Source organism: Gekko japonicus, unplaced genomic scaffold, assembly GCF_001447785.1.
Source record: "Gekko japonicus isolate JY-2015 unplaced genomic scaffold, Gekko_japonicus_V1.1 scaffold1359, whole genome shotgun sequence".
In the NCBI taxonomy this organism is placed as follows: Eukaryota; Metazoa; Chordata; class Lepidosauria; order Squamata; family Gekkonidae; genus Gekko; species Gekko japonicus.
The window spans coordinates 82,970-109,271 of record NW_015174315.1 but is presented as its reverse complement, the minus strand read 5'-3'; the positions used below and the strand labels follow the sequence as shown (position 1 = coordinate 109,271).

At 45.3% G+C, this 26,302-nt stretch overlaps 1 protein-coding gene across 1 annotated transcript in view; it reads left to right on the top strand.

The window, feature by feature from the left end:
- The first annotated feature begins 7,464 nt into the window (after positions 1-7,464).
- The window catches only part of GDPD1 (glycerophosphodiester phosphodiesterase domain containing 1), a 44,873-nt gene continuing 26,035 nt past the window's right edge, over positions 7,465-26,302 (top strand). Inside the window, exons 1-2 of the mRNA XM_015424171.1 lie at positions 7,465-7,732; positions 20,077-20,119. Of these exons, the coding sequence (XP_015279657.1) occupies positions 7,597-7,732; positions 20,077-20,119 (179 nt within the window). The 5' untranslated portion in view covers positions 7,465-7,596. The remainder of the gene's footprint in view (positions 7,733-20,076; positions 20,120-26,302) is intronic.

Genomic DNA, 26,302 nt, shown 5'->3' with positions numbered 1-26,302 from the left:
TTCCTGGAGATTTGAGGGATGGAGCCTGAAGAGGGTGAGTTTTGAGGAGGGGTGGGACCTCAGACAGGTACAATGCCATAGACTCCACCCACCAAACCAATCAGTCCCACATAGGGAACCATTGTTGCCAATCTCCAAGTGAGGGCTGGAGAGCACTCAGAATTACAACTGCTCTGCAGAAGGGAGGGCAGAAGTCAGCTGAAGTCAAAGGGGCAGATAATGGTAGGTTGATGGTTAGCTGGCAAGGAGATGGGGTTGCCAACTCCACCCTCCAAACCAGCCATTTTGTCCTGGGTAACAATTGCTGCCAATCTCCAGGTGAGGGCTACAGATCACTCACAATTACAACTGCTCTTCAGGTAGCAGAGATCAGTTCCTCTGGAGAAAACAGTGGACTCTGTCATTATACCCTGCTGAGGTCACCACAGCAAATTGACACTGTTTGCCCAAAGCCAGAGCACTCCCCCAGAGCCTCTTTCTAGATCTCGTTGTATTGCTTTCACAACGGGCTTTACTGCTAGTCTGTAAATAAAACTGTAAATAGCTTTATACCAGCGCAGTGTCTTCTGCTTTGTGGTGACGTTCAAACACCGTCACAGCTTTGCAAGGAATGTTCCTTTGATTTTTCCAATTTTCTTGAAGAGATCTCTAGTCCTTCCCATTCTATTGTTTTCCTCTATTACATTGCATTGTTCATTCAGGAAAGCCTCCTTATCCCTCCTTGCTGTTCTCTGGAAATCTGCATTCAGTTGGGTAAATTTTTCCTTTTCACCTTTTGCCTTTTGCTTTCCTTCTATCCTCTGCTATTTGTAAAGCCTCATCCGACAGCCACTTTGCTTTCTTGCATTTCTTTTTCTTTGGGATGGTGGTGATTGCTGCCTCCTGTACAATGTCACGAACCACCGTACATAGTTCTTCAGGCACTCTGTCTATCAAATCTAGTCCCTTAAACCTATTCTTCACCTCCACTGTATATTCATAAGGGATGTAATCTAGGTCAAACCTGAATGGCCTAGTGGTTTTCCCAACTTTCTTGAGTTTAAGTCTGAATTTTGCAATGAGTAGCTCATGATCTGAGCCACAGTCAGCTCCAGGTCTTGTTTTTACTGACTGTATAGAGCTTCTATCTATCATCTATCTATCTGACTGTATATAGCAGTAATCGCTTTTTCTCTCCCCTAGTATAGGTTGTCCAGCAAAACTATCCAAGGGATTTCAATGTTGAGTCTGGGCCAGAAGCCCAACTGAAATGGGTTTGCTTTCATCCAACCCACCTCCAACCCTCAGGTTGCATCACCACTATCCTCGAGCACCTACCCAAAAATAGCCAATAGCTGGAGCAATCAAAGAGATTCAAACAGGACTTTTTCTCCCCCCCAATGGTCTCAGAACTACTTCCTTCAAACTAATTGAGACTATGCTGCCTCTCAAGGAGAAATGTACTGTATCCAACAAATCCCTCCCCCTCATCTAAATACTATAATAATAAGTCAGAATGGGTGAGGGTCATGGGCAAGTTGTGGTATGGACTTTTTCATGTTTGTATTGTCTAATTAAAGAATCAAAAATGTGGTCTACACATTCTTTCAAGAGAGAAAATGTCAGATTCCATGGTGTCACTATCACCGTATCAGTAATGGAGCTTGCTTTAGAATAAATGAGCAATTTCATCTACAGCAATGCTTCATAGTAAGATCACAGTGCGCTGCTGAGACTTCTCCCCGCTTGTTATCCTGTCCTATGTGTAAGAAGGTACTTATTGCTTTCTAAACAGAGTAGATGCAATGATGACAATGCCTTTTTGCCTCTTTCTGCCACAGAGTAGGCTCTAAGATGAATGGTAGCCTTTTGTGGGTCATGTTTGTTTCTTCCATGTATGCAGTAGACATCCATCCATGCTGCTTCGTTGTCGTGTCTACTATATCAAGTTTGGTTCCATGGACAAATGCCTGAAGGGGAGGGCGGTAGATCAAGATGGGTAGCCATTGTTAGTCTGTCTGTAGCAGTAGAAAAGATAAAAGTCCAGTAGCACCTTAAAGACTAACAAAATTTGTGGCAAGGTAGGCGTTTTCATAAGTCACTGCTCACTCCTTCAAAAGGGGTGGTATGAGGCCAACCACCTAAGTTACTTTCTTGTTTCGAAGTTCAACCAAGCCTTTGATAGAACTGCCTACTAGGTCTTCTGGTAATAGCCTAAGGGCCACCTGGAAAGCTACAGGATCCAACAGCTTCTGTTTTTCTATCCCTAGCTGAGGAAGTTCCCATGATACTAAGCTTTAACTTTTGGCCCTTGGAGGGTGAGAGGCAGGAGGACAATTCACATTGGTAAGCCTACTTTGGCCCTTATGTTTTCATTCCATGTTTAGAACATGTCAGCTGCTGATTGAGGTTTTTAAGACCTCCCTTGCTTGAATTGATGGAAGTGAAGGAGATTAAAAACTGACCATTAGACCCTTTTAGGTCGCTAATCTTAAGAACCCAATTGCAAAGGTTTAAAAAGGAGGGTTTTCTGTAAAGTATGGCAACCAGAGAGTTATACTAATCACAACTGCTATGTCCCATCAAGGTTATAGCAGCTATGGAATTGTTGACCTTCCGGAGAGCAGCTAGAACTGATTGCTACCAATCATTTGCCTTGGAAAGTTTAATCTGTAATGCTTGGACACCATCTGGGATTGCGCAGCTTTGAGAGGAAAATACATTATGTACATGGTTAGAGGTGCATTTTTTGTTACATTTCGATGCTCATCCCTGGGGCTGAGAATGAATTCCAGAGTTAGGCTGAGCCCAAATTAAGCTCAAAGTGTAATGTAGTATCTACCGTGGTTGCTGCTGTGGTTTTCGATGTTGGTGCTTAAGCTGTCCTTCATGCACTCTCCGTTTGAAATGTCTGTAGGCTGCATTACTCAGAAATGATGGGAAAAGCACTTTTCCCAGGTTAAACTATCTTAATCTTAATTTGTTTTACAAACATACCAGGGTGTGAACCCTAACTTTTAAAGGAATCTTTTTGATCAGATCTTTGTTCATGACAATTACCCCTCTATTACTCTGCACATGGTTCATCTGTTGATTTGGGGGAGGGGGATAAATCAACCGAAGTCTTCACCACCGCCTTGTGAATGAGACCATGTGTCTGTCATTTTTACTCCGCCCCTCTTTCAAGAGCTCAAGATGGCATATGAAGTTCTCCTGACCTTCATATCTTCACAACAGCCCTGTGTGGTAGGTCATCCAGCAAGTTTCACAAATCTGACTTCCCTTTTGTTGTAGTTTCTAACCATTGTATCACTTTGGTTCTAGTTATTTGTGACAGACAAATAGTGTGAAAGAGACTCAATTCTTGATGCTTTGCTTGGTTGTGAGCAGGTAATGCTTTGCTGCAAGCCACAGGTAAAGAGGCAAATTGCAATTGACCAGCCTGCTCTGGTGTAATGCTAACTCCTCTCATTCATTCTTGTCTTCTACAAACTTACTCTTTTTTTGTTGGAGGCAGGGCTGTGCATGAAAATTAACACGGATCTGCGCTCTAGGAGATTCATGGGGGGGGGGAGCATGTGTGTGCAACATCCCACTCCCCATATAGCAATATGATATACAAGGCTGAAAACATATTTGAAGCATTGCCTGTCATCAGAAGAATGTGTTTCATACTATGGAATGTCATCCACCATTCTCGTCTGATCTTTTACCTGTAGAAGTCCTTGAGTGAAAGAAATTGCCACAGTTGCAGTTAGTGCATATGGCCTGCTAGGGGGCTCTCTCACCCCAAGTAAAATTTTATTGTCTTGGGTATCTGTCCATTTTCTTGCAAGTTAATTTTAAATATGGGGAAAGAACATCAAAATTTTACTGGGAATAAAAACCACATTTGTCAGACAATGGTGGAGATTTTCTCAGTTTCTGTAGAAAAAACGTCCTCATTGATCCATTTTAAAAAAAAATCACTGCATCGAGCTAAAGCAATGCTCTGCATTGCCTGTTCCATTTAATCTGTACTGTCTTCATCTTCCCATCCCTTCAACATCAGTTGTCGTCTTACCTGCAACACATGTGGGGCACAGGAGCAGATGGAGATGGAGTGATTAATGCTGCCATCAATTGTCATTACTGTTATTTATTGATGCTATTTACTGTGTGTTGATAATTGTAAAGTTTTAGATACTGGATTATGTATTTATTGCATTGTTGTAACCTGACTGGAGCCTGCTTGTGAGGGAGGGTGGGCTAGAAGTCAATCAATCAATCAATAAAATGGTTTAGCAGCAGTTATATAAACAGATCTGCTTAATCCCTTGTTATAAAGGTCCTTCTATAAAAACAAACACAAAAATACATTCACTTGCATTTGTGCTTTATTCCAGGTTTTGTATCATAGTTGGCCTTGTGTGCATGTAGCATTAATAACAGGGATGATTTATTCTGGGTTAATTTCTCCCCCCCACCCCTGTGAAATCGCAGCCTTGTAGGGTTTTCAATGCAAGAGACGTTCAGAGCTAGTTTGCCATTGCCTGCCTCTGCATGGTGACCCTAAACTTCCTTGGTAGTCTCCAATCTGGCTGACCCTGTTTAGCTCCTGAGATCTGACAAGATCAGGCTAGTATGGGCTATCCATGTCAGGGCATTCCGTGTTAACAGATTTTTTAAAAAAAATTGTATGGCATACCAAGAATTGCAGTGAAACCCCTTGAAAATGAAGATTATTGCACATTAATTCTATACACACTAGGGTGCTAGTTTTTTATGCTATATTGATTTCGTGCTGCTCCTTTTTAGTAAAACACCATGTATACTGCTGCTCTTTTCCTCTGAGTTAATTCATCCCGAATAAGTAGGGTTATCAGATGTCCTCTTTCTAGTGCTTTTGGTGTCCGTCCTCTTTTGGGCTCTGAAATGCAGTTTTTCTCCTGGGTGGTTTGAGATGAGCAAACATTGTGTTTTAAAAAACAAATTCTCTGGGCAGAGAACAGTCATGGGATGGAGAAGTCTGTGCAATTGCTTTCCAGACACGTTCATTCAGATGTGAATAGATCTGGCAGGAGAGACAGTGGGTAGGGCATGATCTCCCCTTCCTCCTAGCAGGGAACAGAGTTTTGGAAGGATAAAATCTTAGATAGTCTTAGGAAGGAAATTCTTGGAGATCTCCAGGAAACACCTCTTTGACCTGGCATGACCTGGTCAGTGGGTGGAGAAATAGATATGATAACTCCTCGCCACAGGAAGGAGTTCTCTTTTCCTTGGGTGCTGTTTCCAAGAGTGCACACAGACCTCTCCACAGACAGGGCAACCATTGACCATGTGCTTGCCTGAAGAGCTGGAGCAAGCTTCAAGGGATCTGTAACATCCTAAGCAAAAGGAGCCTGTCCTATGTATACAGAAAGGGACAGAGATTTTGCGTTTTCCCCATTTCTTTTGTATCCCTTGCTCAGGTCTGGTGCTTTGCTTAAAAGTATGCTTGTAAATATTTTCTTTTTAATACTTTATAACTTTTGGTGCTGGTAGTAGTTCTCTGTACCACATAGACCTCCACCGTCTCAGACATGCAGTTTTAAAAGGTGTGCCAGGGGAAGGCAGGCAGTTGGCAAGTGGCTATTCTTTCAGGGGCATGGTGACCAAGCGTTGGGCAATAGGAGACACAGAGGCAAGGCCTCAGAACTTAGAAGGGATGTTGGGAGTCCTGACTCCCCCAGTGGGCAGTTCCGTATAAAGGTCAGGTGGTGGTGGCGAGTTACCCTGAGAGTGGAAGCCCCTTCGGGTGTGAGAAAAACCAGGTGTGGAGGCAAAAGCGGATGAAAATCTAGCATAATTGTATTTACCTGTATAATCTAGCATAACTTTCTTTAGTTCTTTAGAGGAGTGTTATAGAACGAATAGCATGTAAAACCAATTTTTTAAAAGTTAAAATAATTTTTAGAAAATGAGCCATCAAAGGGAAGGTAAAGGAGGTCATTATTATATCAATTCTTGTAGGCACTTTTCCTTTTTTAAAAAGAGCCCTACCTCCCAAAACTAAATGGGCAATACTGCACATATTCAGGGACACTTTTCCCTTTATTTTAAAACTGCTCATCATGGGCAATTTATTTTAAAACTGCTTTCCTTCCCATTGGGTGGGTCTCTGAAGCAGCAAGGTGATTCAAAAAGTTCTCAAGAACAATCCTAAGCAGGTCTACCCAGAATTTGACTCAGGTCAGGACAATGGGGTTTCCTCCCTGGACAGTGTTCTGTGTGTCACACGAAGAGAACATAACACCTCCCACAAAGCAAGCTCTGACACACCAGAGCTTCTGCTGCACCACAAATGCACCACAGAGCTTTTGGTTGTGACACAGCCAGTGTGCTAAATTACACTAATGATGTGTTGCTACTCCAGGTGCACTGAAGGAGGCTCTGGGAAACGGGAGTGTGTGATTTTGGATGCCAGTTCCCAAGATTGTTTTACTGTTATGTTGTAATGTTAGTATGAGAAGGTGACAAAGACTCACCTTAGGTTGCCAACCTCCAGGTGGTAGCTGGAGATCTGGGATTGCAACGGATCCCGGATGACAGAGATCCATTCACCTAGAGAAAATGGCCACTTCAGAAGGTGGTCTGCATGGCATTAGACCGCCACTGACATCCCTCTCCTCCCCAGACCCTGAGCTCCTCAGACTCCACCCCCAAAATTCTCCAGGTATTTTCCAACCCTGAGCTGGCAACCCTGGACTCACCTGTGTCAGCCAGTGAAGACTTTTGTTTCATCTGGCATTTCCTCAGTAGGCCACTCCCAAATTGAGAAATTCCTGGAGATTTGAGAGTGGGGGCTAAGGGAGGGGATGGAGTGGACCTCACCAGGGGTATGATGCCCTCCAAAGCAGCCATTTTCTCCAGGGGAACGGATTTGTGTAAATCCGGGAGATCTTCAGGCTCCACCTGGAGGCTGGCAACCCTACTTGATCCCTTCTTCCTGCCCTACATTTTAAGGATTGTTTCTACGTCCGTGTATTTCCTTGGAGCTCTGTGCCCATCTTGGCTCGGTATTTAAGAGAAGGTGTGGTTTTATGATGTTTGTTTTTAATGCGTGAGCTGCTGTGGTGACCCTGATCAGAGGAGAAAGGTGTGGTTTAATAAATGCTGGAAAGAGAGAGAAAGAGAGAATAGCGACTACTTCAAGCAGGGCCGGTGCACCGGGTATAACGACGGAAGGGAGAAGGGACCGTTATGACGGTTTTATCTTCGAAGCAAGGGGGGAGGGGCGGCCGCCACAGCAGGGAGCCTCCTGACGTCACTACAACCCCCCTTCCCTTCAGTCGCTTCTCCGGCCCGCGCGCCCGCCAGCCAATGAGCGCGGCGCCCTCCCACCAATCCGCGCGGCGAGCGCGCTCGCGACCGGCCCTCTTCCCCGCGCTCCCTTCCCGACCTGTCCTCCGTGGCTGGGCGCCTGCGCAGTCGGGCGGGGAGGCCGGGCTGGGCGTCCGTCGGGGGTTGTGTCGGTGTAAGGCGCTCCGGCTCCCTCAGTCCGAGAGCGCGAGAAGCCGAGCCGGGTCGTCGATCCGGACTGACGCCCCTCAGCATCCCGCCGTCCTCCCGGCTTCAGAGAGGAGGAGGAGGAGGGCCATGTCGACCGCCCTCTATGTCCTCTCCACGCTGGGCGGCTACCTCCTCACCTCGGCGCTCCTGCTCAAGTACCCGGGCTTGCTCCACCGACCCAGGCGCCACCGGTTCCGTTGTCGGCACATCTCCCACCGCGGCGGTGAGGGCCTCAGCGGATCGGGGGGTTTGAAGATCTTCCTGGGGAAGGGGGGGTCCAGTGGGGTGCAGAAGAACCAGGGAGGGATGGGGTGGGAGCCCAAGCAGGTGGTAAATGGGCGGGGGGAAGGGTCCCCCCCTTGGGCAGGGGGTATTATTCGACGTGACAGAGAGAGAGGATGGAGAAGGGAGAGTGGCTTTCTCCTTGGGCTTCTGCTGGGGGTGGTGGTGGGGTGGGGTGCCGCAGGGCTTAATGGGCGGGGTATTTGCGAGTTGATGGGAGAGGAGGAATAATGATGGCTGCTTCCCCCCCCCCCCCCCGCAACAACACAAGCATTGCCCTTCAAAGCTGTGTCCCTTTCTCCACAAAGAGGGATGCGGATCACCTCCTGTGCCGTTGCTTCGGTGACACCTCCACTCCAGGCGTGAACAGATTCTGTGTTCTCTTGCTGCTAGGACAGTGGCTTCTATCTCTCCCCCAACCCACCCGCTGTAAGCATTTGCAGGCATGGAAACCTAAGTGCTGTAGCTTTCAAATAGTCCAGCCTAGTTGGCTGAAATGTTTCTATTCCCCTCTTTTTTTTAATATGCATCTCTGGTGTCCTTTTTTTTTTTTTTTGCTGCACACTACCCATGTTAACCATTTGCTTCAGGAAAGCAATTTTGGGACTTTCAGATTGTGCAAATGCTATGCTGGGGATTACTAGGAAGGGGATTGAAAACACATCAGCCAGTATCATAATGCCCCTGTGTAAACCTGTGGTGCGGCCTCATTTGGAATACTGTACACACGTCTGGTCAGCGGCGCACCTCAAAAAAGATATTACGGCATTGGAAAAGGTGCAGAAAAGGGTAACGAAAATTATTAAGGGGTGGAACACCTTATGAAGAAAGATTAGGGCTCTTTAGAGAAATGATGGTTAAGTGGAACACCTTCCTTATGAAGAAAGATTAGAGCTCTTTAGAGAAATGATGGTTAGGGGGCGACATGATAGAGAAGGATGGGATAGAGCATGTAGAGAAAGTACTTTTCTCCCTTTCTCACAATACAAGAACTCGTGGGCACTCAATAAAATTAATGAGACGTAGGTGTAGAACAGATAAAAGGAAGTACTTCTTCACCCAAAGGGTAATTAACAGCTGGAATTCACTGATGCAGGAAGTGGTGGTGGTGGTGGCTACAAGCACAGACAGCTTCAAGAGGGGACTGGATAAACACATGGAGCAGAGGTCCATCAGTGGCTATTAGCCACAAGATATAGATGGAACATTATGTCTGGGGCAGTAATGTTCTGTATTCTTGGTGCTTGGGGGGCAACTGTGGGAGGGCTTCTGGAGTTCTGGCCCTGCTGGTGGACCTCCTGATGGCCCCTGGGTGTTTTTGGCCACTGTATGACACTGGGTGTTGGACTGGAGGGGCCATTGCCTGATCCAACATGGTTTCTGTTACAATCCAAAATATTGTTTCTGAAACTGACCTTTTGGAGCAGAGATGATGTAAAGGGGGGGGAGCTTTAGGGAAAGCGCAAACAGAGAAATTGCAATTTTTTCCTGCTTTCTAAAGCCCCCCCCCTTTGTATTATCCTTTTTGCCGAGCCCCTGTTTTGTTAACTGTCTGCTCTGCTAAGAAAGTTTCAGGAGAGTATCTGTGAATGATATTGCACAAAATGTGTTTAGTCTGGCTGGGTGGGGGCATGCGGTCAAGGTTAAGCTAATAGTGGGTTTGTGGGTATTAATGTATTTGAGTCTGGGTTCTGTTTTAAAGATACACTTTAACAGGGTTGAATCCTGCCCCAAAGTCTTAGTAAGAAGATAGATATTCTGTGCCTTTTTGTCTCAAAAGACTCCTACTCCACCGTGGTCCCTATGCCTGCCTTGCAGAATTACGGTATATGTTTGTCTTAGTTGTGTAAGTCCTGTTCCTGGAGTCATGCACCATCACTCGTTATAAATTGGGGTAGTACCGTAGTTTCCTCCAACTGAGAGCGAGTTTGGTGTAGTGGTTAAGTGCATGAACTGTAATCTGGGAGAACCGGGTTTGATTCCCCACTCCTCCACTTGCACCTGGCTGGATGACCTTGGGCAAGCCGTAGTTCTGATAAGAGCTGTTCTTGAAAAAAGAGCAGTTTCTGTCAGAGCTCTCTCAGCCCCACCTACCTCACAGGGTGTCTGTTGTGGGAAAGGGAAGGGAAAGGAGTTTGTAAGCCGCTCTGAGACACCTTTGGGTAGTGAAGGGTGGGGTATAAATCCAATCTCTTCTTCCTCCTCCTGCCCATTTTTATAGTTCAGTTGCTAGTTAGCTTTCTCTGTGCCCAGATCGAGCCTCTACTTGTAGCTGCCTTATTGCTGAAAAGATCTTTAGAACTGATAAAAGCATAGAGGTGCTTCTCCTAGATGCTTCTTGGTACAGTGCCAAGAAGTATAAAATGTGAGTACCACGTTTTCTTCCTAGGGGGGTTATCCATCATACCCATTCTTTGCAAGAGTTTATATGGACTTCTTTAGTGAGATATTGCTCATTAAGGTTGCATGTGTTATTAATTGCCTGCCTAGGTAATTGCATCAATTAATGGCATTTAAGACCATTCTTCCTCATGGGAATTCACTTGAGCCATTCTTCTAATCCATTAGACACATAAACAAGCTGGAAGTTTTAAAGTAAATGGATGGGGGCATATAAGAATCTGCAGTACAGTCTTGAACTGTTAAAGCCTGCTTTGAATTCTGTATTGATTCTTTAGTGGTAGCTTTTTGTTCCCAAAGAGTGGATGTTGCCTGCTCTTTCTCTTTGTGTACAAGGGTACATGTGACCATAGAAAAACTGTGGCTTTGAGGGATGTTAAATACCTATTTCAGTTGCCGATTTTGTGTGACGCCTACTGTGAGTCTTCTCAGAAGAGGGGGTTAGACTTTCAGAAGGGATCCTTTTGACTTCAGAAGGGGTGGCAGGAAATGCTTCATATTTACTTAGAACATTTTTATTCTGTCTCTCTAGAGAATCTACCAAGGCTGCTTATAAAATAACGCATAATGAAAATATCAAGCGGCAAAAGTTGTTAAAATTCAGCATTAAAAACCAAGCTAGAGTATGAAAACACAGATCATTGACAAATTTAAAACAAATAACAGTTTTTAGACTAAAACACACTGGGTGTTAAAAAAAAAAATTAATGGCTTAATTAAAAGCCTGGGTAAATAGTATAGTTTTGGTCCGGAGCGTAAAAGAAAGGAATGTAGGCACCAGGCAAGCTTCAAGGGGGAGGCTGTGCTATAGGTGAGGTGCCACTACTGAAAAAGCCCTGTGTCTGATTGCTAGTTGTCTCACCTCTGAAGGCAGGAGCATAAAGACCAGGGTTTATGAAGCAGAGCTTAACTGGTGAGAGAAGGTGGTGGTCCTTCGAGCAGAGGTCGATTCGGGGGGGATCGCAGTTCCCCCGGGTGAGGGGCGGGGCACATGACGAAGCCCCGCCCCCTGCTTCCAGCTGCCCCGCTTCCGGCCCTCATTCAGCCAGGAGGAGGCAGGAGAAGAGGGAGGGAAAGTTGCTTCCTCCCCGCCTCTCCCCACCCCTGCCTTCCTGGGGCCAGGGAGGGCCTTGGCGGGGCTTCCTCGCACTCCAGCCGGCCTTGCAGGACCACCGCCGGGCCCCTGATGTCAGGGGGTGTGGCAAATGCTAATGAGTTATGCTAATGAGTTCCCCTAGCTCTTTTTCTATGAAACAACCCCTGCCGTCAAGTATCCTGGTCCTAAGCCATTTAGGACTTTAGATGTAAGATGTTCTTTGCATTGTGCACAGAAACAAATATGCAGCCAGTGCAGATTTTCCAGCATGGAGTGATAACAATCCCTGTATCCCACCCCAACAGTAGCTTGACTGACACATTTTGAAAAGTCCAGACTGTTTTCAAAGGCAGCTACATATAGCCTACATTACAACAGTGTATCATGTAAGTATTCAGAGCATGGGTCACTATAGCCAGATCCCACTTTTTGAGGAATAGCCGTAGCTGGCATATCACTCAAAGCTAATAAAAGACTCTATGTGCCACAAAGGAGACTTGAGCCTCTAGCCATAGACCAGGATCCAGCAGCACCCCCAAGCTACGAACTCAAGAAGCTTTGTCATTGATTAACAGCACCTCAGTCTTATCTGGACTGACATTCAGTTTCTTGGTCTTCATCTGTCCTATTAACTGTGCCAAGCACCAGTTCAAGACTTTTGGGAATCCTCCTGACTCAGCTGTTAAAGTCAAATAGAGCTGGGTGTCATCCCCATACTGGTGACACCTTCCAAATCTCCTGATGATCTTTCCCAGTGGTTTCATGAAGATGTTAAATAGAATGAGAGACAAGATGGAACCCTGGTAACCAGTAGTATAAATAAGAACAAGAGAAGTCGTGTTGAATCAGGCCAATGGCCCATCCAGCCTAACACTGTGTCACACAGTGGCCAAAACCCAGGTGCCATCAGGAGGTCCACCAGTGGGGCCAGAACTCCAGAAGCCCTCCCACTGTTGCCCCCAAGGACCAAAATAAATGATACATGGCTGAGCAGTGGTCTCCCAGCTTTTGGAGTCGGCCAGTCAAATAACAGCAGAACCACCAACGAATATTCTAGTGCTATTAGAATCACATTAAAAACACAAAGCTAATAGCCCTGTGTAAGGGTAATTATTTAGCTGTAACTCAGTTTTTAGAGACAGCTTCCTGGGATTATTCCTGCTCTGCCCTTCATTGCTTCTTTGTACAGTCTTCTTTGCTGCCTCCTGCCCAGTGTGCAATGTACCTGGAGCCTACGGTGTTAATCTTCCCCATCTCCCTTAAAAATCACTTGTTCTTTACAGCATCTTGTGCATTTACTGTTTATAAGCACAGGAGAACCAGAACCTCTTCCATCCACTCTGCCCCTTTGTCAGGCTGCATCTTCTCCCCTCTCTGTTCTCTTCTATTATTTAGGTTAGACTGTTCTGCAGAAGGGCTGAGTTTCTTGGACGTGTAGGACTGTTTGCACTAGTAAATGCTCTCTTTTTTCTGATGACTGTGTAAATGTGCCTCTTTTGAGTATTTTTCTGGCCTTTAGCTGTATTGTCTGCAATATAAAGCCCTTCTTGTGTGCTGCCTCCGTCTAATGCAACAATTAAACTGCTTCTTATCTTGAGTGTCGAACTTCAGCTCTCTAAGGAATCCTTCAAGCCCCATCTCAGTTTGCAAGCCTTCCACAGAAGAGCCTCATCTATTATTTGTGGACAATACTGTATCAGATGGAGTTGGAAACTGCTTGTTCTTGAAGATATGTAACTGAGCCTTCTGGAATGCTATGCCAGAACCCTCATTTTATCCTCGACAGGATGTACAGGTGGGGCTTCTCTGCTGCACAAGCTGCTGACTTCAGAATACATGTAAACAAGAAGAGGCACTGGACGATGGGGAGGACAAGGAAGGCAAAACTGCCAAACATGCAGCTTTCAGATTGCATGCTTTCAGACATTGCAAATCAAACTTCTTTTACATAAGAACATAAGAGAAGCCAATGTTGGATCAGGCCAATGGCCCATCCAGTTCAACACTCTGTCACACAGTGGCAAAAAATACCAGGTGCCATCAGGAGGTCCACCAGTGGGGCCAGGACACTAGAAGCCCTCCCACTGTTGCCCCCCACCCCAGCACCAATAATACAGAGCATCACTTGCCTTGGTCATGTCACCCCCCCAGTCGTCATTTCTCCAAGCTAAAGAGCCCCAAGCACATCAACCTTTCTTCATAGGGAAAGTGTTCCAACCCTTTTTATCATTCTAATTGCCCTTTTCTGCACTTTTTCCACTGCTATAATATCCTTTCTGAGGTGTGGAGACCAGAATTGCACACAGTATTCCAAATGAGGTTGCACCATTGATTTACACTGGGGCATTATGATACTGGCTGATTTGTTTTCAATTCCCTTCCTAATAAGCCCCCGCATAGCATTGGCCTTTTTTACTGCAGTCACACACTGTTTCAACATTTTCAGTGATTTATCTACTACGACTCCAAGGTCTCTGTCTTGGTCAGTCTCTGCCAGTTCGGACCCCATCAATGTGTATTTATAGTTAGGATTTTTGGCCACACTGTGCATCACTTTGCACTTGGCCACAAATAATCTCCAAGCTTCCCCAATAGTTGTGACCCTTCTTACTTTTCCTCTCAGTTTCCTCTTCACATGTCCCCTCATTTCAGAGAAGTTACCCCTTTTAAAGTTAAAAGTAATTGTGTTGGTCTTTTTGGGCAACTCCCTATTTATACAAATGTTGAACTCCATAACATTATGGTCAGTGTTCCCAAGCGGTGCAATCACTTTTACACCTCTCATCACGTCTTGGGCATTAGGACCAAATCCAGGATCGCCTCTCCCCTGGTAGGTTCTGTGACCATCTGCTCCACAGCACAGTCATTGAGAGTGTGTAGAAACTCAATCTCTTTTTCCCGACTTGAACATATACGTTTTGGGGAGCAGTTGTGCAGAGGACATTGAGCATCCACAGCTACCAACAATGTTTATTTATTTACTTTATGGTCCACCTTCCTTGCTGCCGGGGTGCTGGCACTGATGATCTGTTTGCCAAAAACTAATGGTTTGCCTTGATAAGAATGTAATAAGAGCCCATCCGGACCATCATTCTGTTTCACACAGCAGACAGCCAGTTGCCTTGGACGGCCAAGAAATAGAGCAGGAGTTCCCAACCTTTTTGAGCCTGTGGAAACCTTTGGAGTTTTGAGAGGGGGTGGTAAGCGCCACCCCAAAATGGCTTCCACAAGAGACAGAGCCAAACACAATACCTCCCCTCCTCATTTTGCAAAAGAATCACTCAAGAGGAAAAAAAGAAAATGAAGCAAAGCTTGGAGGAGAAGAGCAGGAAAATAAGGGAAAAGGGAAATAAAAAGAAACCTTGAAGGGGAAATGGCTGTACAATTCTAGGTGCTTAGCAGTCCTCCTGATCCTTCAGCTGCTGCTACTGCTGCCGTGGAAAACCTTTTCATTTGTATTAGGGCAGCCAGTAACAAGCCTTGCCTTACAATGGCCCTGCCCACCTTCTGAAAAAACTGTTGGGCACCATGTTGAGGAACCCTGAACTAGAGAATAGAAGCCAAGGTTTTCCCTGACATTGACTGATATTCAGAGGGTTAGTGCCTCTGGATGTGGAGATTCCCTTTAGTCCTCTTGGCTTGTAGCCACTGATGGCTCCATTCTCCATGAATCTGTCTTAATTCTTTTTTTAAAGGCATATGTGCCACTGGCCATCACCAGTTCTGTGGGGGCCATGGGAGTGCATCAGCTTCACACACAGAAGGCCCCAGATTCAATCTTTGGCATCACCAACTAAAAAGATCTAGCTGAGATCCTGGAGAGCAGCTGCCAGTTTGAGCAGACAGTACTGCCCTTGAAGTATCTCCTTTTGTTCATCTCAAATCTTTTGTCCATCAATTTCATTGGGTGCCCTCCAAGATCTAATCTTATGTGGGGGGGAGTGTTTCCTATATCCACTTGCTCTGCCTGTACATAATTTTATAAATTCATTTCATATTCCCCCCTTAACTGTCACTTCTCTAAATGAAAAAAACCATACTCTTTGATGCTTGATCATAGGAAAGATGTTCTGATTCCTTAAGCATCTTCGTTGCCATTTTGTATGTGTTTTCCAGATGTACAATGATTCTTTTGAGATATGTAGTATTTTGGGAGCCCTTGTTAACTGTACCTGATCGCCATCTTGTGAGTTGTGTCATCTGTCGAATAGGTTCTAACGTTGTGGAATTATGTTTTAATTTTTAACTGTTTTATAATTGTCTGCTGTAACCTTCCCTGAGCCCTGCTGCTCAGGGGAAGGCAGGATAGAAACCCAATTAAATAATATGGCACAAGTATGTACCCAGTACTTCAAGTGAGATTTCTGTATATTTATTTATACAAGGGCATTACAATATTAGTCATTTTATTTTCAATCTCCTTCCCCAGCATGAAGTTTTTCTTTTTCAGCACAATCCCATCCTGAGTAGACATTTTCATCAAGCTCTCCACTACAATGTCAAGACATTTCCCCCTTTCTCCTTTGGTCAGTTCTTAACTGTAAGGCATTATTGCATGCAACTGATATCTTAAGAGGGTCAAACAAGGTATGATACTGGGAGTTTTGTGAATGGAGCCCCTGGCTTTTTTCTTTAGAAGCAGGCACATGGATGCCTGAAGGGAGAGTGGGTTCAACCTTCCTCCTTTTTCCTGAGCTGAAATGGCCCTGTGGAAATACTGTTTTCCTCTCTGGAAAACACGCAGCACTGCTAAGTGTACCCGTAAGCTTGCCCTAGTGGAGCAGATAACAGTTTTACTCTCATGTATTTGCTTCAAAAGGGCAGTGGTAGTGACTGAGCTCCCAGCATCCTACACACAATTATTTGCCAATTGATTTAAAGTGGTGTCTTAATTTTTAGGGTGCAGTGTTTAGAAACAAAATAAACCTTCTTGTATTAGACTATACCTCAAAGCACTTATGTATGTGTTGGACAGGTTCTGTGGGCTTGAGTAAGGCTTGTGCCCACACAGCACTTTCAAGAGTTTGCCATCATTTTATATTACTTCATATCTGGATTGTTTCCTTTATGATCCTTCCTGACCAACAAAGTGGCCAGGCTTAGAAGGAATGAGAGAGACAGAAACAGGCTGCTTATTTATCTTGGTTCAGTCTTCCATGTGCTGGACCTTCTGTTTGAAATTGAATTTGCAGAAGGATTGTGACTTTGAGGTGAGAAGTAGTGTTATGAGATTGAATTCTGATGATGTATCCTGAGTGTTGTAATTTTGAATGTCAGATTTGCATCTATTTATTTTTGCATCGAAACTGACCTGTTTGCCCTGTGTAGAGAGCAGGATGTTGTTGACTCATGGTATTGCATTGGAGGACAGGCAAGTGGGTGAGTCCAAGCCCAACAGAGACACAAACCCAGGGACCAAAACAACAAATCTGATGTCACAGGGCCCTGTAGTAGTATGGGAGCAGATTTGTTGTTTTGGTCCCTGGGTTTGTGTCTCTGTTAGGTGGCCCACCATTGTTGACAAGGAGCTGTTTTAGGTTAGGATCTGTCGGTAAGCAAAGAAAGGCCTACCACCAAAGGCCTGTGAAAAGAAAAATACTATTATCCAGGATGGTGTGTTGGACTGGTTTGAGCTGGGAGTGCCAGCTGATGACCAGTGGTGTCATCTCTTTTAGGCCTGTCAAGGCAAGCCATTTTTAATGTCAGGAGTAGCCTTCTACAGGACCCCAAGTGCTTATGAAAGTGAAAAGTTTTCTCTGCCAGCTTGCAAAGGGAGAAATATCTATGGGGATTCGAAAAGTACTAAAGTTGTGTCACACTGAAGCTTAAGCTTACTGTTGTAAAGATTTAGCCAGTCTATTTAATTTCTTCAGCTTTGAGTTGCATGGTACCAACCTTCTTGTTTTCCTGTGTAAGCATGGGAAACACTAGGCATAGTAAACTCAAATTTGAAGGTTTTCAGAGCATAAAGATTGTTGTACATTAAAAATCTACAATATTAGGGAGTGATTCCTACATGTATTCTCGACACAAATATATTTAAGGTCATGCTTATTATTTAAATGGGACTTATTTGTCCACAATGGATATGCTGTAATTGTATATGAAGATAAACAGTATTGAAGAGTTCAGGGTTTCCAGCATTACAAAATCTAACTCGGTATCCAAATATGCTGGTAGTCTCCCTATTATGACTGAGACAGCCTCTGTCCAAATTATATGTATATGTTTGTTCACTACAAAATTGATGTTTCCTGATTTCAGCTCTTATTTTAGTACTTCTCAGGTGGCAAAAATTAATGCAATAAAGGGTGCCATAGTTTGCGGTTGTCTAGCTGTATATAGCTGGGGTATACTTCCAATTTCCCTTGTAGAAAATTAAATTTAATAAATATGCCAAGTATTACAATTTTATATGCCAGCCAGGTTATAACTGATACATCTTATGTGGTTAAAATAGTAAAATAAGTTTAAGGTTGGTAAGAGAGTAGGTTTACAACAACTTACTCCAAATTTCCAATTTTTTCCAGGGAGCGGAAACAGGACAGGAGGGATGTAATCCTCCTAGTTCATAGGTAGCTTTTCTTTTCTTTCTTTTTTTACTGTGCCACATCTGATCCTTTGTGCTCTGTTCTTATCTTTATTTTCTGTAATAAACTGCCTGGATTACTATTGCACCTCGTATTGATTCAGGAAAATACCCTCTGTGTATCCTTTTTTCCTTCTCTGTCACTATGGCTCTTTGGTATGGTGTGAGTAGGAGACAGTTTGAATGGGGGGGGGGAGTATGCTACATCGATGCTTTTTCTGTGCCCCCCTTCTTAATACCACCTCAGAGTGGAGAGTAAGGATTTTCCCCCCTTCACTGCAATACTCTTTCTAGGTACAGTGCCATCAGAGCGAGCGGATGCCTTTCATTTATATGGGAGGCAACAAACTTGTAGGATAGGAGCCGACCTTATAACTCTTTACATCAACACTCCCGTTTGCATTAACACATTTCATGTTTTGTTGCAGACTCTTAGAATACAAGTTGCCAGGTCACCCCTGACTACCAGTGGGGGATGGGGGGGTAGGGTTACCAGATCCAGAGCCTAGGGAGGACAAGGATGTCAGGGGTTCAATGACATACAGTCCACCCTCCAAAGCAGCCATTTTCTCCAGGGGAACTTTTCTCTGTAGTCTGGAGATGAGCTGTAATTTCAGGGGATTCCCAGGTCCCACCCAGAGGCTGGCACCCCAAAGTAAATGCTACCAGTTTTTCCCCGGCTGCTTGTAGCTAGAGATTTCCATGTGTCCCATTTCTGTGCTTGTCTTATTTTGGCCTTTTAGAGCACTTGGTTCCCACAGCCCTCTTTCCTAAAGACAGCACACTGGACTCTTGTCTGATTCCCACAAGTGTTTACCAGTATTTCACACATAACAAGGTTTGGGGGCTTCTGAGGGGGAAAAAATTCCTTATATTAGGTTTTCAGGAATGTACCAGATTCCTGGTGGGTATACATGGAATAGTTTTGATAAGTTCCCTGTGTCCAGAGATCTCCAGCTGCTGTAGATTTTGTTGTTGATAAGACGAGGGAAAAGGATGAAGGCCTGCCTCAGTTGCAGAAAGTTAGTCACAGTAAATTTGCGGTCTAGGATAACTTTTGAATCTGCAGAATTACATACATTTAACAGAAGCATTGTATGTCTGAGACATGAAAGTAAATAATACTGTGACTCTCCTTTGGCTACCGCCTAGACTGCATATCAAGTGGCTATAAGCTGGCATTGATCCACCTTGCAGAACAGCTTTGCACGGGGCTTATTTTGCTCTCTCCCCCCCCCTTTTTGGTTGTATGTCTTACTGCAGTGACTGGTAACTGGCAAAGATTTGTGACACCCGTGACTCTGACTTGGCACAGGGTGTGCAGGGAATTATAAGGATTAATTAAGAAAAGAAAACCTTCTTATTGAAAGTTGCAGAGGGTAGCCATATTGGTCCGGTAGCACCTTAGAGACCAACAAGAGTTTCAGGGTATATGCTTTCGATCCCTTTGTCAGACATGAATAGAAAAGGAGATCTCTGAGTTCATTTAAGGTAGGAGGGGTGTTGTAAAGGATGCAGAAGTACAATGCACACTGTAATTAGCTTGGTTGGAGCAGAGGGGACATGCTTGGGGGCAGAAAATTAGTCTCTGTAGTGAGATAAGAATCCTGTGTCCCTGTTCAGCCTTGGGGGAGTCCATTGTTCCGAACTTGTGAATTGACTCAAGTTCAGCAATCTTGTGTTGTGATTTCCCCTGAAATTTCTTTGTTTGAGGACAGCCCCTCTTAGGTCAGCAACAGAATGACTTGGAAGATTAAAATGTTCTTTTTGTTGAAGCCGACTAGTTGTTCAGGATAGTACAGTGCAGTATAGTAATGAAGCTAGGTGGTATTGCAAGCAGTATTTACATATCTGGCCAGTTGTGATTGTGGCATGTGACTTTTATAAGTGTGTGGAAGAAGCTTTCTGCGATGAAGGCAGGTATGCTATTTTACCTTTGTCCTACAACCCAAGGTATAGCTAAGTTATTCCTGTGTAAGTATTCTTCTCACAATGGGGAAAGAAGAGCACAGAATTCATGAAACTTCCTGTAAATAAATATACACTGAGAGTCACTGATGGGTAACTTTTGCAATTCACATCTCCAGAATTCAGTTACTCCCCATGAAGCTCTTTAAACACTAGCTTTGTTCATCAACTGCTTAAAGAAAGTGATCACCAGTTAACATCACTTTAAATTGTCTTTTGCATACTCCCACAGGTGCTGGAGAGAATCTGGAAAATACCATGGGAGCTTTTCGCCAGTGAGTATAAAATATAGAGATTGACTCTTGACCAAATTGTGTTTGACTGAGGAGCTGCGGTGGCTCAAGTGGTTAAGACGCTGAGCTGCAGGCTGTGGAAGGTCAGTAGTTCAGCAGTTCGAGACCCAAGTGCCGCATGACGGAGTGAGCTCCCGTCTCTAGTTCCAGCTCCTGCCAACCTAGCAGTTCGAAAGCAAGTAATTGCAAGTAGATAAATAGGTACCACTTTGGTGGGAAGGTAACAGCGTGCCGTGCGCCTTGGTGTTTAGTCATGCCAGCCACATGACCACGGAAACGTCTTCGGACAGCGCTGGCTCTTCGGCTTTGAAACAGAGATGAGCACCGCAACCCTAGAGTCGGACTCGACTGGCTTTCGAGCAAGGGAACCTTTGTGTGTCTACAGGCTTGTTTATGTAATCAGTTATCTTTGATAAAGAGTAATTGCTTCAGTCTGGTTTCCTTTGTCTATTGCAGGGATTAACTGGAGACTGACATGAGGACTAAGCAGAGCCCCCAGTTAACTAGAGGCTGTGGTCTTGCTTTTAGCCACCACAGTGGCTCAGAGGTTAAGATGCTGAGCTGCAGACCAGAAGGTTTGTAGTTCAGCAGTTTGAGACCCTAGTGCCGCATGACCCTAGTGCCGCGTGTCCCAGCTCCTGCCAACCTAGCAGTTCGAAAGCAAGAAATTGCAAGTAGATAAATAGATAATAGATAAATAGGTACTGCTTCAGTGGGAAGGTAACAGCGTTTCGTGCACCTTGGCATTTAGTCATGCCGGCCACATGACCACAGAAACGTCTTCAGACAGCGCTGGCTCTTCAGCTTGGAAATGGAGATGAGCACCGACCCCTAGAGTCGGATTCAACTAGCTTTCGAGCAAGGGAAACCTTTACCTTCATCTTTACTGTTGTTGTTAGCCATGCAGTCATGTCTGACTCTTGGCGATTTTGCTTACCTCAAGTCAAATATTAATGGCAAACAATAGGATCATTATCTCTTTTTTCCATCTATGTAAATTTGGGTGGAGTTCTCAGTCACTGCGAATATGCATTGTCCTAAATGAACTTGGAAGTGATAAGCAAGGGTGTATATCTAAAGCACTGTACAGATTTCTTGCATAAACAGAAGCTGTAGATTATGTTGTCAATCACAACAGGAGGGCATCTAGCTTGGGGTTTATGCTCCTCTTCCAGAAGGGGAGAGGCTTCTCCTCTCAGCCCCAGAAATTCTCCTGCCTTTGTAGAAGCAGGTGGGCTCCTGAGATAGAAGGAAAGTGTGAAGAGTGGAGTCAGAGCTTAGGACATTTAGCAACCTTCTTCCACATCTTTTTGCTCAGTACTGGAGCTCTGAGCTTTCCTGAGCAGCTTCTGACTCTCCCTGTAGCAGGAAGAACTGTAAGGTATACACCCAGGCTGTTGCTGTATAAACACCTTCCATTGTGCTTGTTGAGTTACACCATCTCTTCCTACTGGAGCAGTCCCGTGGCTAGTGTGAGCTGCTGAGAATTCCAGCCCCCTCACCTGGCCAGCTGCAGAATAGGCTGCAATGGGAAGGGAAAAATAGCCACTCACTTGAGTCTATGGGAGTGCTGCTCCAGCATCCAGTCACCTTTGAGAAGCGGGGAGGAATGTTGGAGGGAAACACAGCAGGAGTTGAGTTCAGTTCTGCCTCAGGGAGGGAGCAGTGAGAGCTCAGGTCTGGCTCGGGAGAAGAGTGAAGGGGTAGCTCTGCTTGGTAGTTCGGCAGAGTGGTTTGGCTCTACTTCTGACAGAGAATAGTGTACCCAGTTGTTAGGCCTGTTGTCTCTGGCAGTGAGCAGACCTGACTCTTGGGAGAGGGCAGGCCGGTGCGAGTGGAATCGTGTGGGGGGGGGGATCCAACCCAGTGGCTATTTGGTGAAAGCCTGTTTATGTTCGGAAGTATTAAAGGAAATTGAAACTACTCTGTAAATGAATGAGCCTCAGCCAGGTTTCTCTTTTGACTACCTGGAGACCCGTGTTGCTGACCTGTTCCTGGAAACCTACTTGCAAATAATAAATAAATCTTCTTTGTTGTTAATATAGAATACCTGCCTCAGTGACCACCATATTCCACTTGTGCACCACAAAACTTACCTCACAGCAGCAAGTGCAAAGCCTAGACACTCGCCACCTTTAGAACACCTGGTAACTGAGGGGAAGGTTTATAGTTTAAAATAAACCTGGTCCCCCCAAAATCATAGGAGGCTGTGTGGGTCCCCTCAGTTGACAGAAACAGCCTGTCACATAGGCTTCATCTTATGCTACCCATTTCCTTATGCTACAGTTTTGGTCTATATGCAGGAAGGCAAACAGCTCCCCACAAAGCCAAAAGATGTGGGAACTATTTCAGTTGAAGTCTTCCCTCCGGAAGTGCAGTTCAGATTGCAGTGTGGTGTAGTGATTAGAGTTCTGTACTAGGACCTGGGGGACCCTGGGAGCTTTGAATCCCTTCTTCCGCGGAGCCTTGCTGGGTGGCCTTGGGCCAATCACACGCTCTGAACCTAATCTACTGTGCAGAGTTGTTGTGACATTAAAATGGAGGAGGGGAGAAGGATGGAAGCTGCTTTGGGTCTTCGCTTGGGAGAAAGGCAGGGTATAAATAAAGTAGATGAAGAAGAAGAGATTGGATTTATACCCCACCCTTCACTACCCAAAGGTGTCTCAGAGCGGCTTACAAACTCCTTTCCCTTCCCTTTCCCACAACAGACACCCTGTGACGTAGGTGGGGCTGAGAGAGCTTTGACAGACACTGCTCTTTTTCAGGGACGGCTCTTATCAGAACTACGGCTTGCCCAAGGTCATCCAGCCAGGTGCAAGTGGAGGAGTGGGGAATCAAACCCGGTTCTCCCAGATTAGAGTCCGCGCACTTAACCACTACACCAAACAGAATTAGGAAGATTGCCACAAAGGCCCAGCAGTTAGATGAGCCAAGGAACTCACTGCTCCTGCAAATGGCAAGTGTTCTTACAATGGGGGGGCGGGCAGGTCTAGAAGATGCCACAAAAGATCTATCTGCACTAACTTGTGCATCTCTCAGGCCGGGAACAGTATAGGGGGGCACTGTCAGAGCACAGAGTGCTGCCACAAAAGATCTATCTGCACTAACTTGCGCATCTCTCTGGAGGTCAGGACAACAAGAGGATGTCACAGGCCGGGAACAGTATAGGGGGCACTGTCAGAGCACAGAGTGCATAAGACAAGAGCACCAACTCAAGAACCGTAGTCAAGGTCCAGTCCAAGGTTAAGCACAGAGTCAGAAGTGTAGTCCAAGAGTCAGTCCATACAGCAAGTTCTGAGAATCCAAGGGTTACTCATGAGCAGATTCAGGAGCAAGCTAAAGGCAGAGTCAGGACACAATCCAAAGAGTCAGTAGAGTCTACCAAAGTAGAGGTAGGCACCAGTACAGTGGACTCAGAAGAATTCCAAGTTGTTGCTTCCACGCTTAACAGCCTCCCTTGGCTGGTTTTCATAGCCATATGCTTAAGAGTCATGCTTGCAACCAGCTGCTTGGGAGTAGTGACTCAAGCAGCTGGCATTGGGCCAGGAGGCATGCATTTTGTTGTTTCTTCTTTGTCTGTGGTGCTCTAAGGGTGTGGGTGATACTGGAGAGCTGGAAACACTCAACTGAATTTCACCTGTTGCATCAGGGCTGGATGATGTCGCTGGTTCTGCACCAGCCGTTGGCTGTGAATCCTGACAAGCCTGCAGCTCACCTTCCTGCTTGTCAGCTTCTGCTGACTCAGAGCTGGCTACAGGGCTCCTGTTCTTCTGAGGAGTCCGTGCTCTTACTGAGCCCTAGGTGACCCACAACAGAGGAGTTGCCACGTACACTGCTTTCCATCCCTTCTTCTCGTATGGCTTAAATTTATCTCTTCCCTACAGCTATCCATTAAGAGGTAGTGTGACATCAGCAGCCCTGTTAAAGGGGGACTGGCCCGGCCTGGTAGAACAGCGTAGCAGGAGACCGCGTTGCCGAGAGAGCTGGCCATCAAATTTGGGTGGTTGTTCCCATCTTGGAAGATTAAATATAGGCTCAGCACCGTGTGATAAGATGGTTTTATTGTGTTTTAAATATGTAATTTATTGTGTGTTTTATTGTATTTTACTCTGGTTTTGCCATATGTAAGCCGCCCTGAGCCATTGGGAGGGCGGGGGTATAAATCAATCAATCAATAAATAAATAAATAAGAACACACTACGTTCCAGTGTTGGCTGTGAGGGGATCACTGCCTTTTCTAGTTTAAGGCTGTTCTATTGGCCCAGCCGAGGAGAGCCCTCTTCCTCAAGCTAGATGACATTCCAATCAAGGACAGAAATTCATGGATAAGCCCCAGGAATTCTTCTTTCATTTGACTGAAGCTTGTTCTCTGTTTTGAAAAGCAGTGATCCATGCTTGCAATAGAGGAAACCTGGCATGCAAGTTGTGACTTGCCCACGATCACTTGGGTCTGAGAGCAGAACCCAAGAGAGCACATTAAGTTTTCCTCAAATCAAAACATAAAGCTGCCTTTCTTGTTATGCCACTTGCTTTATTTTGCAAATTTTTATCCTGCTTTTCAGTACAGTGGAGCACCAGTTGCAGAAGTTTTTCTAAAGCTGGTTATTTAATGTCTGGTAACAGGAATAGCCTAGGGATAATTCCTGATATCAGGCTGAGAATGCCATATGGAAATCAACTGTGTTTTTTAAAAATAACTAAAATAATTTAACGAGATAAAATGTTTTATTTATATCTTAGTGTATAAAATAGATTGCAGTATATATCTGAGGAAATACCACATCAAGTTTTTTTATAAATTCTTCCTTGCCTGTAGAAGTGTCAATTTCTGAAACTAATTCAAGGGCAAGTGGGTATGCCTTTGATTCAATTTCTGCCCCTCCATGCTTGTGCCCATGGATCATGTTTGTACACTTTATCCCTGCATAAATGAGCAGGTGACCTGGGCCTGTAGCTATGGTGGGGCATTTCGGGGCCGCGCCCCTTAATTAAAAGCCATGCCCCCACAAAAAGCCATGCCAGAAAGCATTTTTTAAAAATGCCACTAGGTCCTAGCCTCTGGTGGGGCTTGGGCTCAGCAGCCTGGGCGCCTCCTCATCCTTTGACTCCTGAGTGCTGCAGTGGCAGCAGAGCCCTCGCAGCACATTAATGTCAAGTTCCACAGCCAACAATGGCATACACGCTTATCAGAAAGGTTATACTTTATTGCAGAGCTATAGAGGCATTAACATAGTCTCTGTTAAGAATGGCAGCGGTTCTACAAGCATAATGGGATATAGGGTATTTGCATGCACCCCCCTTTCCATAAGCCAATTAGCCAGGCTCCCACATGCGGGAGAAGGGTCCCCCAGGCCGTTAGAGGCCGAAGCTGGGAACCAAAAGCGCTCCCACGGTTCCAGGCATCCCAGACACTACACCAGCAACCTGCAAGGTCATTGATAAGCAAGCAAGAGAAGTAATCCCCCCCATCATGGCAGCATAGCTGACATTCTGCCCCCTCGAAACTCAGTTTCTCCCGCCCAGCCCGGGAGATCTCCCGGTTAGTCCGGGAGAGGTCCTGGTTTGTCCAGGAACTCCCTGTGGAATTTCCGCAACAGCTTAGGGGCCCGAATATCCCCTACTTCCACCCATTCGAGGTTCTGGGGTCCGAAATCAAGCCTTTCCACCAGATAACACAACCGATCACGTTTCACTTTAGAGTCCAATATCTTGGAGATTTCATAATGTTCCTCTCCCTCCAGCATAATAGGAGGTGGTACAAGATGTGATGGTCGCCAGGGGCTCGACCCAGAATCCTGTTTCAGGAGGCTGAAATGAAACACAGAATGCAAATTCCTCAAATTCTTAGGAAGATCGAGATCCACTGCCACATCATTAATCACTCTTTTCACCTTAAAGGGGCCAAGGTATTTCCAACCCAGTTTCCGACAAGGACGCAAGACGTTAATGTTTTTAGTTGATACATACACCGAATCCCCAGGCTGCAGAGCCCAACCCTCCACCCTTCTCTTGTCAGCCTGAGTCTTGTAAGCCTCCTTAGCCGCATTCAATGTCTTACAAAGGAGTGGCCACGAGTCTTTCAAACGCTGGCACCAGTGAGCGGCATCCACCGACCCCAAGTCACTTGGCCCCTCCAAAAAGGGCACTGGGGGACTGTCGTAGCCA